At 24.1% G+C, this 20,609-nt stretch overlaps 1 protein-coding gene across 1 annotated transcript in view; it reads left to right on the forward strand.

The window, feature by feature from the left end:
• LOC112595012 (lachesin-like) overlaps window positions 1-20,609 on the forward strand; it is a 121,202-nt gene that overhangs the window by 54,602 nt on the left and 45,991 nt on the right. Inside the window, exons 3-5 of the mRNA XM_025340077.1 lie at window positions 1,485-1,692; window positions 11,292-11,453; window positions 16,242-16,370. Coding sequence (XP_025195862.1) covers window positions 1,485-1,692; window positions 11,292-11,453; window positions 16,242-16,370 — 499 coding nt within the window. The remainder of the gene's footprint in view (window positions 1-1,484; window positions 1,693-11,291; window positions 11,454-16,241; window positions 16,371-20,609) is intronic.

Raw genomic sequence — 20,609 nt, forward strand, 5'->3', positions numbered from 1 at the left:
GACGTAACATACATTTGAACGCAGAGATTATCGAAATTAAGTGATCTTTTCATATAATAAGTCATACCAAAAGTGTGACTATAATAGTTCCGAGGTTAATATTTGTTCTTAAAATTGGTACCTTTATTTGTATAAAATACAAATTCAATAAAAATTATACTTATTTTTTTATTTCGTGAGAAAATTACAAAAATACATTAAGGTTATAATATAAAAGAAATACTTTGACCCAGAATAAATATTTAAAATAACCCATCATTTTAACTAACAGATTTTTTTATTATTTTCTTATTTTTAATAAAAATGTTTTTAAAAAGTGGGAAATGGTTTTTTTTCCATTGGAGTCTTTGCTTCCTTAATAAAAGTAATTATCCAACATCCTTTTGCTCTTTTACTTCGCTATTAATACCCGTGAACATAATCAATTAAAAGATAGAGAAACATTTTTTTTGGTAGAGTATAGACAAGGGAAGGTGTGCAAATTAAATTGCCGCAGGCAGGGGGTTTATGCATAGCCTGTAATAATAATAATAATAATAATAATAAAAAACAGCAACATTTCAGCAAGAAACAAATTATCTCTAAGGTATACTTAAAATTAAATTTTATTTATTACAAAGAGTTCTGCCTTTGTGTAAGATTATACAAGCATCTGGAAATTAAAAAAAATATATATTAATAAGCAAACACTTTTTGTGCACCCAAAATGAACATCCTCTAGTTTTTATACACGAGTTCAAAGAGTGTATAATAACATGGTAGATTATAGTATTGATATTTTATATTTTTACTGTTCACAAAAATTATTAAAACAGATTTTCCAAAAATGAAAAATCTCGAGAAAATTAATTTCACTAACGTTATTTCTAAAAGTAGTGAATTGAATACTTATTTAATATCTTCTTCTGCTTTTATAATGGTACTTTGTTGTATTACAGTTAAGTTTTGAAGAACCAATGGGATTTAGAATCTTTCTAATCCTAATATAATACGAAAGATTTATATTCAATGCGTAGAATAAGAAATATATATATCGATAAAGTTAATATTGCATTGTTCATATACATTGTAATTGCAATACTTGCCCTACTACTATGTAGTTATGAAAACGCTATTTATTTTATTACACATCAAATTATAGTTTAATATATTGTTTTTTAATTGGATATTATGTTAATCGGTAAAATGTATACAATTTAATACCGAAAGACATAAGTCATAATTGTACTCAAGATAAACATGACTAGCAGTATCATTCATAAAAATAAATCTTTTTAGTTGAATAAAATTACAAATTTGTTGCAACATGTGATGTTGTTCTCAAGTTTATCGAATTTAATAACGTGATTGTTGGTGTTTTTCTTAGTGTTCTGAATGCAACGTTATGTTTTTTATTAAGTGTCAATATGTTGATAGAATACACAAAATATGAGTAGATATCGAGATGCATTCCGGCTTATATTATAGCTTATGACTGTTTACAGGTCGCCTGGATCCACATCGATAGGAAGATGATACTCGCAGTGCACAAACACGTCATCGCTCGTATACCCAGATTCAGCATGGCTCACGATGGCCAGAAGACGTGGTTTCTAAACATCAACGCCGTGAGAGCGTCGGACAAAGGCATTTACATGTGCCAAGTTAACACTGACCCTATGATCAGTCAAATCGGTTACCTTCAAGTGGTCGGTGAGTATAAACACGTCCATAAAGGTGTATAAATATCGAATAATTATTTTATATTTGTTAAAACATCACGGTTCTACAAAAATAGCATAGTCTATGTGGGTGACAAAAAAAAAAAAAAAACAACTACCAGCATAATATTTTGTTTAATATTCCCTTCTTACATTGTTGACTCTTCGTCAAGCCAATATTGTTATTAATGCGCATGAAATATTTAATTATTTTTTGTTATTACTTTCATCTAATCCCTATGAAAAAACATTCTAGATTTTTAATAGTTGAGTGCCTTGAGATTTTTGCTCAACAAAAATATTAAATTTGAGTTTTTATTTTGTATTCACGGAAGACAATTGATTACATTTAAAAAATTCATCATCATATCGGAACTCATAACACTTTAACGTTGCCCGCCAGTTTAGGTTATACTACCTACTACCCGAATATACATAATTTAATATACTTTTGGTAACGAGAATTGCGGGGATGGAGATAAAATTTAATTAAAAAAAATCCCCACACCTAGGACCGGCTTAAAATTCAGGTCTATTTTTTTTTCAATGGCACCGGACTGTCCAGCAAAGCCGATTATAATATTTTAGAACAGAAAATCCCATTTTTTCTCTTATACTTTTCATTATATCATTCAACGGCATTTGAAAGAAAATAGTTAAAAAAAAAAAAAAAAAACACAACTAAAAATACACAAGCTCTTTGGATGGATTATACACTTAAATGTAATCCAATGACTCTACTTTTTTTTTTATAATACTAAAAAAAGTTAAGCAAGTTTTTTATCCTTAGATTTATTAACAAATAAACGTAATATCTAAAATCATAAAGTATACATAATAAAAACATGCTATATACCTATATTTTCTAATATTACCTAAAGTAAAAATAAAAGCTTAAACATAATAGATTATTTAAGTAAAACTATATTATGGTTTTTAATTTGAAATTTTTGATAATTTTACGATATTCATCATCATAAATCTAACTTATGGGTAGACATTAATTGTCACAGTAAATTAATTATATCAAATTAAAAAAATAACAAGATTCACAATGATTAAAAGTCATTATCTATATGAAAATATTTTGTGCCAATTTTAATGTTATTTAAAAAAGAACGAATATACAACATTTTGCTAAATATTTGAATAATCATTAAGTTTTGAGTTTGAAGTAGTGTAGTTATCTTAATTAATTACACATCAAGTATACACGGTGATTCACCAAGCATACTCCGCTAATTTTTTCTCAACGACGTAGTTGAGAAGAATCTGGTTTTTAGAACCTTAAAAATATATGCTCAATTATCATATTATTAATTTTTTAAGATTTTTGCATTACTATAGGAATAACTAATGAAACTTAGATTTACTATTGTAAACTATTTAGCAGATTGCTTTTTAATGCGCTAATATTAAATTGCAACGAGTAGTTTTTGAAAATTAAATCTAAAAGAAGATCTTTACAGGTCGTAAAAGACAAAGAAAAAGAAGTGAAAAGTAAGAAATAATAACGACAAGGAACTCAAATGAAGGGACTTTTCCAGAAACATAACATATTGACATAATAATAAAATTAAGAGCTGCGAAGAATGCAGTAGGCTAGGCGTGCATGAGGAAATCATATATATATAAGTATATCTATTTGCGATGCCACCTCTAGGTGAATTACTTGCTCGTACCTTTAAAGTTCATCTCTCAAATATTACATTTACTTATTGAGTATTGTATTTGTTTGTACAATTTGTAAATTTTCAATTAAAAAAAAAAAAACGTATTTTTAAAAATTCCAAAATTATAATTTAAACAAATAAAATATATTACTAAAAAATGAAATAAACATACTTTGTAAATCACTGAACACAATACATCTATATACATAAATATACCTTACCAAATTTAAAACTATTGGTTTTACAACTCAGTAATAGTGATTCAATATAAGTTTTTAAAAATAATAAAAATATACACATTAGTGTTTTTAAATGTACCTAACTATTTCAACCAAACATTTATGATATTTAATAAAATAATATACGTAATATAATATAATTTATTATTAATATAGATAGAAGTTGTAATGCAATAATATCATAAAATGTTTGAACTAAGACTAATAGTTATATCATTTGTATTTCGCTTTATAATAATATTAGAAAAATATTTATAAGATATTTTTACAATATTGTATTTTTTAAATAAACCACATGTATAGTTTAATTTTAATGTTTCAGAAAAACATGATAAATATTGACTTTTTGTGTTAGAAAGGTTATTGTGTTGATTATAAAACAAAAGAAAAATATTTCAAATCAATTTAACTTTAGAATTTTAGATATTAAACGAGTAAGCAAAGAAACAATTTAAAAACTACGTAATTAGTTTTAATAAATTATTTACGTTTCTTTATTTAATTTATTTTAATAAAAACCCAAAAAACGAATTTAGTAATTAGCAATTAAACCAAATAAATATGAAATTTATCAAAACATCTTAATTATTTAATTTTTAGTTTTGTATTAAACAGGTACCAGTTATAGAAAAAGTTTTACCTAATTTAAATAATAAATATAACAATTTTAAATTTTTAAATTTAGGTTATTCTATATCTTATTGCATTTATTTTCGTGCTTACGTTTTGGAGTTTGTTTATTTGATTATTTATAATTAGAAATACGTAATTATCTATAGTTATAATTTGAACTAGGATTCAATAAGTTTTAATTCCTTTTTTCTCTTTCGCTCTCTCTCTCTTTTGTAGGGCATTTCATTTATTTTATGACAAGTTTCTAGAATAAGATAAGAAAATTAAATTAAAAAATAAAATAAAAAATGTATATATTTAAGTATAAAAATAGAGGTTGACTTAATTTAATCTATTAGATAAAATATGGTAATAGTTTTTTTTTAAGTAATACAAGTCATATAACACAATTAAAATTCAAAATAAATAATCTTGTATATTATTAGTTATTATTATTTTTTTTTTTTTATAACGGTTTGTTATTTTATTAACAGTTATATATTACGTTTATTACATTGAAAATGTGGAGCTTTTGTTATTATTGACCAAATCATTATATAAGCTTCAAATTCCTCTGAAAAATACTTGGCCATTAAATGTCAAAACTATCTTGAAAACATATCGACTTTATTTAAACGAAAAATAACTTTAGTGAACAGAATGATAATATTTATTATTACATTCTTTTCTTATAAAACTGACATTTCTAAGAGAAGATTATGTGCTTTTCTCGTTTCTCCTTTAAGATTGTTATTCATTCGTATGGCGTTCTAAAAATAAACCAGAATAATAGCTAACATTTTATGCATTATTCAAATGTACCTAAAATTCTTTAAAATGTTTGGCAGTTATGTGAAAATCACTGAGTCATGACGCTTTATCTATATATTAAAAATAATAATTAATTCTTTAAAAAAACTAAATTATTTCTGAATCCGTATAGATTTTGAATTATCTTTATTCATAGTTTAAATTTAAATACAATTCTTGTGCTTGGTATTTGATCACAATTTTTATATACATATACATAGGTACCTAATCAAAATAATAATACAGTGGCGTGTTGAAATACTTTAATTAAGGAGCAAAATTTTTTACATACCACCCATCCACCCACCTGTTTTAATAAATGTCCCTACATACCAAAACTGTTCGCTTTGCTAACATTGTCACAATAAAAAAAAAGTAATGAACAACTAATTTGTAATTTATTGTGACGCGTTGAATTCATTTTTAATAATGAGTTTATGAGCAAATATGTATTCACCCTAACATTTTACACAATAAAAAATCTGAAATCTATAGAATATGCATATATATTTTGTAGGTATAATTAGATGTAGGTACCTACTTAACTAGTAAGTTACTTTATTACACTTATTAATAATTATTTTGTATCTTTATTTATGTAGTGTATGTGTATGTAGATTAATAATGATATAAATATTGGCACCTATGAATATTTTGTTATCATCAATTTTTAATAGTGTAACGGGCAATTTACATCTTGATTGTCATCAAATTTTTATTATTACTTAAAAAAAATCTAATTTGATGTTTATAATATCTATAATCTTATACTCAAATTAATTATATTATGTATAAGTATTAGGTCAGCGGTTCCCAACCTTTTTAGTTTCGCGGACCATTAATTTTGTAAAAAAATATTTGAGGCCCATCCATAGCATACCTATACGTTTTTATAAAATTATAATATATACGTAACATAACATGTTATATATTATATATATATATATAGTTATTAGGAATAAAAAATTAAAAAAATTTAAAAAAAAAATTGTTTATTAAAAAAAAAACTTAATTCAACTTTATCACTAGATAAACAATTTAATGTGATTTTTGACATTGCTTATTCTTCACGAGAAAGTCAATATCCGGATTAAAACTTGTTACTTGTACACTTATTGTACACTATAGTTAAAATTGATTAAATGTTATTATGATCAGAAATATAATAATATTATTTTAAATATATATAATGTTTAATAATATTATACTTATGACTCGCGGCTCAGTATCATGCTGCTCGCGGCCCATGGGTTGGGAACCGCTGTATTAGGTAGTTATAATAATTTGTATAAAATAAATTATACTTTTTGCTATACATTTTGTAGATTGTAAATACTTAAAAATATAAATTTAAAAAAAAAAAAAAGAAAGAAACAATGACATAAAAACTTTTTATTTAAAGAATAAACATTTTTATAATAATGCTTATATTGATACATACTTATCAAATGCTTCTTCTAAATCAATTGAAATATTGATCATTTTCGTATGGTAATAAAAATAAACTTTCCAAGCTGGTTTGATGTATAGTAGATCTTAATCTAGTTTTAATCAATTTTATTTTGAAGGAAGATCATTTATTTGGCGCTAAAGCCTGAAGAGAATAGAATGGTACACAAATATTTATAAGCTGTATATAAATTAGGCAATGTTGTAATCAAGTTGTAAGATTTAAAAGTTTTAATAATTTTAGTAAATTGAGTTTGGTTTTTATCAGTTATACCATCTTCATTTTCAGAATTTTCAGATAAGTAATATTCTCATTACAGGATTGGGTTAATTCTAGTCTAATAATATTTAATTTATACAGTGACATGCTGTTATAAAGTTTCATTACAATATACAAAGAAAACGAAACATATTTTATTTTTAATTCATATAGTTTAAAATTATAAATCCATTAAATTAGTGAAGATATATTATGTAGAAAATACATTATTTGGGACTATAATACACGATTAGACAATAAAAAAAAAAAAAAAATCAAATAATATTGTTCCAGAACCTTCAAATTTAGTATTTATTGATGATGAAATTTGATCTAAAATGACAAAATACACTTTTGTTATAAAGTTATTGTCTAATTTTTTAACACATTGATTGAAAAAAGGATGTTAAGTGAAAATACATCTAATTTTCACTTAACATCCTTTTTTCCCGTTGAACTAGTGCTTAAAAAAAAATCAATTGCAATAAGATTTTTTCTTATAGTTCTTCCATCAATAAATTAGCACATTTAACTTTTCTGATATTTCTTATTTATTTATTTTTTTTTTTTTGAACTAACAATGTATAGTGCTAAATAAATCAATAGATGGTGATTGAAAGTGTTTTGATAAAGGAAAAGGTAAATGAAAAAGTGTTTTTCATTAATATAAGATTTATAACAAATTTAAAAAAGACATGATTTCTAAAAAAATTTTTAGCTGTAGATAGTAGTTCATAGGTTTTGACAATATTTTCTAGGTGTTCAATAAACTATTACAGCATAATATTTTTTTTTCAATAACCAAAATGGCTTTATCATGTGATGTCCAACGTGTTGAAAAAAGATTTTTTATTCTAAGAACTCTATCATTTGAATAACATTTTTTTAAAGTATTTTGTTCTTCTAAAAATATTATCGTACGTTTTTGAGGCAACTTGTGGATAAATTATTTAACCAGCCTAAATCATATTTAATGCGAATATCGCATAGTAAATCAAACCAGAGAAAACGATTCTATATTAAAAATATCAGTTATTGTATCAGTCATGATTGAAAAATGCCAACTTCTTCACTTTTTTTTTTAATACTTGAGAACAAACAATATCATTCATAACTAAAAGTATTATATTTTGGATGTTATTAGATAAATAAGTCAATCGATTTTTATCTCGGCAGATTCAAGTGTAGCGATTTGAAAAGAGAGTTTAGCAATAAGCTTAATTAATTCAAGAAAGTTTCCTTGATTCTTAGATAACCAAATTTATTATGACCTCTTAAAGATTAATTTTAACGAGCGAGATATAGTAACACTTAAAATATTATTTTTTTAATATGTCTAATATTCTCAACTTTGGTATTAAAATCATATAAAGATTTTACTATACACTCTTCGATTAAACAAATACATATCATTTCTAACCTCAAATTGTAAATTATTTGGGAATGCTTTATGATTCATAACTCATAAGTCATGTCTATCAAGTTAATAAGAAGTATGTCTCCAGTCGTTTGAATCATAGTTGAACTTTTCATCGATTGCATCAAATAGTTTGCATACAACACAAAAAACTTAATCCTCAGTTGCTCAGTTGAAGAATAAGATAACCATTTACGTTTGACAAACTCTTCAGTTGGAATCTTTTAAAAATAATGTTGCTTTTAGAGCCTTGAATGATTTCCTTGTATTCTTAAAGAAAATTTATCGTCTTTTAACTCTCTTGGTTGTGGTTGACATGGTTCTTGATGTGCGATTTACAAATAACGTTCAATTAAAATATTTGAGCATAAAAGTAAAGCCGGATCATGAGAAAATGTTTTTTATTTGTTTGATATTTTATCCACTACATTGTCTACTAGTAACAGTGTATTATCTTCATCGTAATAACTGCACTCTACACAGACAATTAAGCAGTACAAATTAATATTTATATTCAGCGTATTAAATTTTATTAAAATATTATTATTAAATAAATTATTATTATTCATACAATCATACCATTATAATATAGTTATTAGGTATGAGTTTGTCATTTATATACGGAACATGATATTTTATAATAAGTATATACTATATATAGGTAGTAAATATTAATATAAATTTGATTTATGAGAAGTTATTTAATCAACGGAAGAAAAAACGATCATATCTGGCCTGAATTATTATAAATATTTTAATATGTAAAAAGTGTTTTTATACAATCAAAATTTTAAAAAATCAACAACCTGAAATGTTTATATGAAACATATCGATAACACAAAGTTTATTTTAAGCATACAATATATTATCTTGTTATCAAAATAAAAAATGAAATAATAAATTATGTAATACATGGTAATTAAAAAAAATATGATAAGTAAGAAAAGTAATGTAATATCGTTCAATTTTTTAATAAATAAAAAAGCTATCAGTTTACCTATTAATTTTAAAATAAAATAAAACTTAAACAGAATTTTCAAATTAAAAAAAAAGAGATCTTTATATGAATGTCTCTAAAATATCTAATCATAAACAAATAAAATAATTTAAAATATGTAAAATAATATAAATATTGAAAAATATTATTATATTAATACAGAAGAAATAATAAATAGTTATAAAAATAAGTTTTTTGATATGAAAATTCTTGTCTATAATTTTTTTTTGCTAATTACTAAAGGTATAGAATTTTAAAATCTGGACGTAAGATAGTTCACAAATTTTGAGCTGAAAGTTTTAGTATAGTAATTCATTTTAGTATCATAAACTCTAAGTTATCTTTTTATTAATATATCTGACGTAAGAATTATGTTTTAACTGATAATATAATTGCAATTTTTTTTAAATAATAATTCTACTAGTAAGACGTTAAGGATTTTAAAAGTTTTATAACGAGACTTTCAGAGTACCGCAATAAAGACAAATGCGAATAATTTATAAAATAAATTGTAGCCATATCTCAATTTTATATTTAACCATAAGTAATAAATAATGAAAAACCACATTGTGGATTTCATATAAACATTACCGATATAAATAATGATTTTCTACAATACTGGACGTTTCAATAAAGAAGCATAAATGTATTATTGACTTACGTTTTTTAGACTGTCAAATACCTGACATAAGCCTATTGTTTATGATTTGTGACTTTCTTTTCTACCAAGCGTCCAATACGTTTCTTATACCCGTGATTTTTCATCTTTTTCTATTAAAAATATATATATTTATTTAAGTAAAAAGTTTCAAAACTAAACCATTAATGCATTTATAGATAAGCTTAATGTTTATCAACTTAGTTATATACTATTATATATGTTTGATAACATAAATTATTACATTACTAAGAGTTACACAGTTTTTTTTTTTTAATATTATTATTATTAAAGTAAGACATTTGCAATATTTAGTATACGTAAAATAAGCAAATAAAATATTAATATTGTATGGATAACATTTACATGATGATATAACAAAAGGAAATAGGTTGTCTAGTTATAGTATCCCCAAGTAGAATTATGGTTAAGGATTATATAAATCCCTACACAAGTGTCTTTTTAATCGACGGGGGATTTTTTTAGCAAAATGGCTCCGCTTTGAATGGCTTTGAATGAGTTGGTATGAGCGACTAGTTTGGAGTAATATTTTTTATAACAATAAGATATAATTTGTGTAAATATTTTAATTTTAAGATTATTGTGTAGTGATTTGTAAGAAACATACCAAATTGTAGAACTTAGTAAACGGAGGGTAATATATTGAAATTTTCGAGTTTTTTTATTCAAATTATTTGGCACGACCTGATATTTTTAATCCATCAGCCCAAATGGGCCTTAACATTGATTTATAAATAATTATTTTATTATTGAGGAGGTTAGACGACTTAAACTAGTTATGACTATAGTTTGATAACACTTCCATAATCTTTTGTTTTAAAAGTATGTTATAACAAGTTGTGTGCTTTAGGAAAAAAATATAAATTTTTATTCAGTTTTATTAACAACAAAAACTCATAAATACAAAGAATGGTTAAATATACAAATCTAATATTCACGAAATTTTAGTGATAATATTATCTTATGTTATCATAAATCATGCGATAAATATAATTGTAAATTTTAAATTTAACTAAATAAAATAATATTACTAAATTTGAAGAATGTCTGATATTTTCTGGCTATTAAAATTAATATTGATGGTTAAATTTAAGTTAATACTATTTCTGTTTTTAATATTTTAACTTTAAATAATTATATCTTTGTTAAAATGTTCTACTTCATATTTTAAATAAAAATTATAAAATGTATAAAATATAAAATAATATATATATATATAATATATATATAAGTATTTAGAATACACGAATAATTTATATTTTTTCAATTTTTCTTTATATGCACTTTAACTATAAATTATGATATACAATTTTATAAGTTTTATTACTATATTGATAAGTTCGTATAATCTGAGAAGAGTTCCTATTATTCATTAATTATGTAGGTATTGTGCAAATTTTTGTCATTTATATTGATAAGAATTAATAAAGTAAATTAATCAATTAAATGTTAACAGTGCCACCAAACATAGTGGACGATGAAAGTTCTACTTCAACTGTAGCCGTGAGAGAAGGCCTCAATATATCACTTACATGCAAAGCAAAAGGTAATCCAGAACCAAGAATTGTGTGGAAAAGAGAAAATGGATTCAATATAACAGTGGATAAAAGGAAAAAAGGTAAATATTGAAAATTAACTACGCACAATTCAAGTTAATATAATTATCATAGTTTAAATATTGATTTTTGTTAATTCAAACTATTGTTTATATTTACATATTATTTAATCGTATAAATTATTTATTTATATTTATTATTTGATTTTGCCATGGTTTGATCAAATTCTTCTAAAAGGTTTCTATTGTTGACATTTTTCTTGCTTACACATTTCCTAAAAATTAAATTAATACAGGATTAAATATCATAGGAGTTAATTTAATAAATAATCGCTTAATACAATTAATACATTAATTGTATCAAATAAAATATTTTAAAAATTATGTTGTTAAGTTACGATAAATTCTAAAGTGATTTTTATGTATAATTTATTGTATATTTTCAGGTAAATTGTAACTTGATTTAAAAAAAAAAAATATAAATGGAAATTAAAAATTTAACAAACCGAAGTAATTTATATTAAAAATATTTTATTTTGTCTCGTAAAATTATAATTTAAACAATAATTTTGGATTATATATACATATGAATATACCACATAATATATTAATTTATATTATTATATATATATATTATCGTTAAATTTAATAAAGATTCTTACTAATATATATTTATCCCGAAATATATTATAGACGTATCACAGGTAATAGGCATCAATTTTTATTAAATGCTTTGGAATTTTAAAATAAATATACTTCTTTTCAAATTATTAGTGATATACTAATGATTTCTTTTCTATTTGTTATTTAAAAATATGGAATTTGAACGAACAGATGTTTTTTAATTATAATGTATATTTCCTAAACAGTCAATTTTCGTCCATATAAAAGACATGATATTATTACATTTATGTAAGATTACAATACCTACATAACATGATACTCAAAGAACAATATTGACCCAACACATGTATACATACCCTGTTATATGTTGTCTAGCCGGAGTGAATCTCGATTGGCCAGTATTTTCAGAGTTATTTTTTATTGCCATAAGTTTTTCCTTTGGCAAGTTTAGTAATAATATTATGTACCGTAAAAGTTGAATATCTACTTGAGTTTTTTCCAATGGTAAATCGTCCATTACATTTTGGTCCTGGCAAAACTACAATAAATTGATTTCAAGATATTTGATGTCTCAATTATCGATATCAAGATACTGAAAACAGTTAAAAATAATATTATGTATATTACTACCTATAGTAAATAATATAAACTTAATAATCAATATAGTATATATCGCACAAATCACTTAGATACCTACGTTATATTATTATTTTAAAATAAATATAAGCACAACATAATTTATTAATAAATTATTATAATATGCGCATACTGTGTGCATAATAGTATATGGATTGTATAAAACAAATTAATAAAGTGAATAACCAAAATATGTCAAAATATATTTTAATGCTAGTAATAATGATGAGTGATCGTTTGCTGACACTTTTTCCAATACAAAACAGTAATTTAATTTATGTGATAATTTTTATTTGCACGTATTATATTCTGATAAATTTGTTTTGACAGGTATTAATTATTGAATTGCTTATAATATATTTTATTTATTACGACGTAGGTGGAAATTATTATATGATAAATTTTTAATTTGTATAAGATACCTGTTTTACTTTTAACTATAATTGTAGCAAACTAACATAGTACAAAAAAAAAAAAAAAACACTGAATTAAAAATATTTTATTAAGATAAGCGCACAACTTGACGTGCTCTTTCTTTGACCTACTCGAAATATACAAAGTTATCGTTTATCAAAACTAATCATGTATTACAAGCTTTAACCTAAAAATTAATTTATTTATTTTAAAGTTGAGAGCATTAGCGATAGTTTTATAGTGTTTTAATACAATATTAACGTAAGTTATGGAATTCGAAAATATAACAACTTAAAATTATGTACATACATCACAGGAAATCAAAATTCCGCAAAAGAGCCAAAATTTAATCGTCACAGTTAATTTTCTTATTAATATAAGTTAAAATAATTTAAGTTTATTTACAGGCTAATATTAATTATTTGATGTTAAAACTAACAACATACGATTAGTTTGTTTAAGTGCAAGTTTGCATTGTTGCACGTGGGCCAAAAAAAAGAAAGCAAATAGTTTCACAACAATTGGCATCCTGTAAACTTTATTTTTTATAATATTATGAAGAAAAAAACGTAGTTCTTATTTTTCAATATTCCGAAAAGATAGATAAATTTTGACAGAAGTCTCCTTCCATATTTATTTTCAAATCATATTTAACTTGATGTCTTTAATAAATTAATAGATTTTTATAGTTAACTAGGTTCGATCTTTTGAACTTTGTCAATGATTAGGTATCCATCAATGTTTCTTCCATTAATGCAGTTTAAAATTAAAGGCATTTTATATATTATTTAATAATGAAATAAAATATTAATTAGTAATGTTTTGATAATATTATATTTGTATATAAAACTATTCTATAACAGCTTAAAATTAGAAGATAATTATTACGAAAATAAATACTAATTACTAATAAACCACTCGTAAAGGTAGTTATACAAAATTTTATTTTGATTGTTTGAGTATTCACTTTATTACAACTAAACGACACACAGTAATTTTATGTTAAATATTTTATACGCTTAAGATAAATTATTAATTAACTGAACGTCACAATTTAATGTATTGAGTTTTATTGTTTAACTTCGTTGTATAGAGGTTACACTTCTAAAATGTCGTCCATAATCGACGATTATTTACTTTTAGTGCCACTCCAGGGCAGTGCCTAAGTTAAGCATTAACTTTTCCGTGGCGTTTTTTTCGTAAAGTCTTTTAAGTAAAAAAATTATATTTTACTCCAAGATATGCAAAAAAATAATCTCCATCGAAAGTGAGATTTTACGATGAAAGTTTATCAACGTTCCTTTTTTTATATATATTTTGCTAATGGACGTTGAAAAAGTTACGTTTTGCGATGCGGTTAATCGCTGATATACATGGTTTATATACACATACACACATATATATATATATATAATATAATAACAACAAATCATAAAAAAAATAACTTCAAAGCTTAAGTCATGTGATGCAACATTAAGTGTTCCCTGAAGGTAAAGTTTATGGGATTAGTTTACAAGTAGGTTGTTGTAAAATAAGTGCAAGGGATACACAGTTGTGCGGTTTTCCTACCTATAAAATTAGATTACGATTCGTAGAATTGAATTGTCTCCAACGGTTACAATCGACGTGACAGCTTCGTGATTGGTTTGGATGTTAGCAAGATAAATCAATTTTTTGGGCACACTTCATTGGCCTGAAACGTAACACCAATGAATTAATGAGATAATCAGTAAGGGTTTTGCTGACAAAACATCCGTTAAACAATTGCTCACCTGTTATCTGGCAAGGCAAAATAAATTGACATTAATTTATATATTATTTACAAACAAAAATCACGCGTGCATGTACGATGAATTCTAGAAAAATGTTCGCAATAATAATATACTGTTGAATTAACCTTGAAAAATTATTATATATAAATATCTAACACAATTACACAACATTGTATTCCATTTACACGCTGCGTGTTTTAAGGCGAAGACTATTAAAAAAATATTTACACGATTAACATTTTTTCTCTTTTTTACTATTGTACAAACTAAACCTATAGATGTTATAATTTTCGTTCTTATTTAAAATAATTATAATTAAAAAAAAAAATACATTTGATAATATTAGCTACTAGCATAAGAGATAAAATAAATAAAATTGTTTGTTTATTTTATTTTCCTCGGTAATTTGGTTAATTCGAGAGTGTTCATTTAGATAAGTAGTGCATCGTAGCCAAAAAATAAATTAAAGTAGTCGTTCTAATATAATTTGAATTAGTTATTTCATTTCTATTTTTTATATTTTAGACAATCACTTTATTCAAAAATATTATACTTAAATATATACACTATTTGATCAAATGAAGTAATTTACTTGTCTTTTATAGTTTTGATCTATCATGTCACACTCAGAAAATTTTATTTTCATAAAACTTATTACATATTTGTGAATTATATCACATGGTACATAAATTTAAAACAATTAAAAATTTTAAAACAATAACTATTGTCAGTTCAATCCTGTTTTGCCATTTAAAATATTTGATCAAGATTATAGGTACATATAAAACAAATATCGTTATTATCAACCACTTTTTATTTTAAATAATATATTTATTAGTTGTTTATATATCCTTGAGTAAACAATGATGTACATTATAGTATAAAAATCTTTAATTTTTATGTAAGTGACTCAAAACACTATCATTGATATTTATATTTATTAAATATTTTCTGAAAATATTTACACGTAATTTATGTAAGAAATAAAACATTATATATCGAAAGGAATAAACGTTAACATTTTAGAATGTGAAACGAAAATGTATATACATATTTTATGACGGGTTTCATAGTATAACAGTTTATACTTTTGGCTCTTAACAGTTAAAGTAATAATAATAGTTATGACATAATTATAGGTGTCTTTTTTGTGTTCCATACTACATACATGTGCTACTATATATAACAAAACTGAAGCAATATTATTTATTAAAACCATTATCTTCCAGGACAATAATGTTTGCGTCTGGGTGCCGAGGAGACACACAGGCAACAGAAATTACATTTAGATAATTGTACACATAAATATTATTTAGAGATGACACTTCGAACTTTCGTTGCTCTTATCATAATAATCTTGTCTTGTAATGATATTCATTTTTGCTGTTTACGCATTGTTTTACAGTCGAAAAGCAACACGGCAATGTCCTGAACCTGACCAAAGTTAGTCGAGCTGACATGGGATCTTATTTGTGTATTGCATCAAATGGTGTTCCACCATCGGTCAGCAAAAGAATCGTTCTCGACATCGAATGTAAGCATTAAACTTACATTAAATGTTTTTTTAAATTGCAAACATTGTTAAAAGTTAATTAAGTATAAGTAATTAGTTATTTTATTGTATGGTGAACTTTGGTTTTATGTTTTCTGTAATAAATAATTGTTTGAATTGTACTGCTAGACACCAGTACACCACTCCCGTTAAATAAATATATATAATCAATTAAATAAACAAATCATCCTAATATCAAAATGATACAAGAAATACACCTTTTTTTAATAAATAATAATATTATTACATTGATAAAAATTTAATTCAATTATTAATATTCTATATTAAACTTAAATAAGTCGTCAATGTAACGCTCGATTATTCGATTGGATTTGTATTAGTTATTCATTCATATGTATAAAAAATAAACATGTCGAATATTATTAAAATAAATTTGTTTCAATAATTCGATGGCTTACGTAATGTACTCTGCTGCATATATTTTACACACGCAAAATCAAAACAAGTAATAGAACATGCAACAAGACTTGATGGGTTTGTAATTTATTAAATATTATGCTCGCAAATGTAAAATATTGAATAACGTACTTGACAGTTAAAAATATTATTTAATACTTAGTAAACAAAACTAATATTATCTAGCAGTTTTATTTTCACATCTAAAGTGAATAATTAAAACGTTCGGTGATATTATCCTGAAAAAAAAAAAAAAAATAAAAACATCCTACTATAGAATAATATTTTATTTTATTTTTTATTTAAGCAACAAACTGAATATTTTACAAATAATCCGATTTAATCTTTTAGCTAAGCCCATTTTTTTTCTTACTTTTTTTGTAAAGATATCAAAATACTATACACAGTATATCTATCTAATATTCAACTGTTAAATTAATAATTTATACATAACTTCGAACATTTTCCCTGTGAATGATTCCCTGATTTTTATTATCAATCAAAAATCCTTCTGTATATATTATTCTTAACCATTAACGAAGTGCGTTGTACAAACAGATTAATTCATAATACTATCGATATTATAAGTTATTTGTATTTATAGTGTTGTACACACAGCATGCGATTTGGCGGACAGACAACATTTTATTAGTTTTGTCGAACGAAAACCAACCATATTCTGTCGAAACACCATATCATATACGAAATAGTTTCTCGTTGAAAACTGCGCGGTGATTATAACATCGGTTGCTGTCGCACAACAATAATAGAAAAATAGTACACTGCAAATCGTCAAACCGGAAAAAATAACGACATCGGCGTGTTTTTGTCTCGTAGCGGACGATATTTTAAATGGTTGGTCGCAGAGGGGGAAGGGTTGTCGGGAGATGAAATTCAGAAGGACTCTTTCAGTGTAACGTCTTTCATTGTTGTATCTGACTAGAGCGAATCCGTCGAGCTGCCAAATCGTACTGGTGTATAATAATACGCTTTAATAATAATAATAATAATAATAATAATATTGTGCCGTGGAAAAGGAAATGATGAAAAAATAATTATTAGTATCGAAATATCTTTGAGTTGTGGCGATGAATATTTGAATAATTGTTGTTTATCTTTAACAGTTAGTTAGCCACTCAAACGTGTATATAATAATGACAACGATGAATTTGGACCACGAGAAAATTGAAACTCTCTCTGATAAAACTTTTAGTTTATTGGCGTAACCTCGATTAAAACGTACACATCGGCTCTGTAAATGCACGACGCTAGTTTTAATGAATTACCTGTCTATCTGATGTGCGAAGTCACGCCAAAGTTACACGGGTGTAATAACACATCGTATACCTTTTGTGTGTGAAACACTATCATTGTGTGTACACACAGACCTTTTAAAAATGATTGCACGCGACCAATAACAATGCGTTTTAACGATTATCGGCATAATTGTGTTGAAAAGATGTATAACGCACAAACTGTTTAAATTGTGGTAGGTATCCAGACGTCGATGTCATCCATTTCTCAAACCGTTTGATATAGGACATTTTTTTTTTTTTTTTTTACTAAAAGCATATGTTTAAATAATTGTCCATTTTTACACAATGCTATCAAAATAATTTATTAAATTAAAATCAGTAGATATCATGTTGTTATTGTGGCTGTAACAATTTCTATGACTTGCTGTATTTTTAATTAAAATGTAATATATTAAAATAATTGTTGTTGACCGATTTTTCTCAACCTTTGTGGTATGGCGACACACTATCAAAGTAATGAAATACTTTATGGCACACAATAAAATAAAAAGAATATTAGGCAATATTTAATTTTAATTGGTGATATAAAACATTTAAAATATATCGATAATAGATTACTTCTTTTTAATTATCACAGAAATTATATAAAATACCTATTAGTTCCTGTAAATCATGTCAACATTTTTAATGTATTTTGTTTCGTTTGAAATATAATTCATAACGAATTTGGGCTCACTGGTTGAGAAATACTGCTTTATACAATAAACCGAGAGTTGACAACTGTTGGTTGTTTACAATTTTTTATTTTTTTTTTTTTTTATTATTCAAATTATTAATTGTATGCTATTACGGATACAAATAAAATATCTAAATCAAACAAATATTCTATAAACAATTACAGTCATTAGTATTTAAATTAGTATTAAATGTTATTCAATAATTTTGCAGACAAATTTTACATGGTAATTGGAAACAGTTAAAAAAAAGTGGCAATTATTAACTTATTAAACTAATAAACTAATTAATCTTTTCGAATTAAGTGTATACAGATTTGCAAACATTATAATACGGTAAAATTCTACATTTGAAAGTTATAAAAGTTTTGTAGAATACAGCTCTCGTAATTCCAATACTACATTATTTAATTTGCTTCATTAAAAAAAAAAATATTTATATATAAAAAATACCTGGTAATGTTTTTTTTCAAGAACTGTAGAATATTATTTTTAAAACTTATTAATTCGGTGTAAATTCACGGTACGTAGTTAAATTATGATGAATATAAAAATGAAGAATTCTCTTTAAAAACTTTTCTTGTTTCCTACAAAAAATAAAAATAAAACAGACAAAAAATTGGATATTTAAGACGTAACACAGTTTGGCGTAAATGCATAAATATATCAAAATTTTGACGTTCAGTAGTAGTGCTAATATTTTAAGATAACTATAAAAAATGTTAGATAGTATACACTGTATAATAATTATTGATGGTTATTCTTTTTGAATAATAACAAAAAAATAATCAACAGTAAAAATAATTTTAAAAACGTTATTAAAAATGATTTAATATTGTTATGTAATAACTTTTACGTACCATAATAATAAAATCGTAAAATTTGTTCTAGAAATAACTAAGAAAATATTACATTTTATAAGACTAATATCAATACTGGTGCTATAATAAGTGTTGAGATACATTAGTTAGTGTCATTAATTTTTGAGTCCATACATATTTTTTTGAAACTGAACACGCTAAATTGATTGAATTACTTATTAAGTTAATGATTTTAACACTATTTTTTTTTTGCGTGGTAATTTTGAATATAAATAGTTCATTTATTCTTATTTAGTATTTATATTTTATTTCATAATTCTTTTTTTACTATACAACTATTACAGTTGCTTAGTATTTGATACAAATAAAATCGATAAATAATTTTAATATTATATGCTTAACTTTGAATTAATTTTTTATAAGCCTTTGGTTTGATGATTAAAAAATACGGATTTGTAACGGTATATAACAAAATTATAGGTACCTTTCATAATTTATTATTGCACAGTATTTAAAATAACTTAATAAAATTTTACCAACTAAAATGTAATATTATTGAACAAAATCAACCCTGTGAACTACAAATTATATGCCACACCCATAATTTAATACCAATTATCTTTCATAAACGTAACACTTGCAAATGGCACGAAATTAGTCATAGGTCACGTGAAAACTTTTAGTTCACGCATTTGATTATTATTTCCTAAGTTTTGAAAATTAATTTTATAGACTTTTGAGAAAATAATAATTTTTGATTTGAATATTAAACGACAAAGACTTTATCGAATTCTCGTAAAAATTTAAACACCAATGAATATGACATAAAATCACTAAAAAAAAAAAAAAAAACTACTGTCCTTATAATAGCTTATGTTATGAGATAGTGGATGCTTAGTTAATTATGAACTAATGATAAATGTCGTGTTATCTCTATTGCAATGAAAACTTTGAATAAATTAAGATGACTTATTATAATAGATCGAATACTAT

The sequence above is a fragment of the Melanaphis sacchari genome, unplaced genomic scaffold, assembly GCF_002803265.2.
Source record: "Melanaphis sacchari strain LSU unplaced genomic scaffold, SCAv2.0 Contig24_pilon_pilon, whole genome shotgun sequence".
Lineage (NCBI taxonomy): Eukaryota > Metazoa > Arthropoda > Insecta > Hemiptera > Aphididae > Melanaphis > Melanaphis sacchari.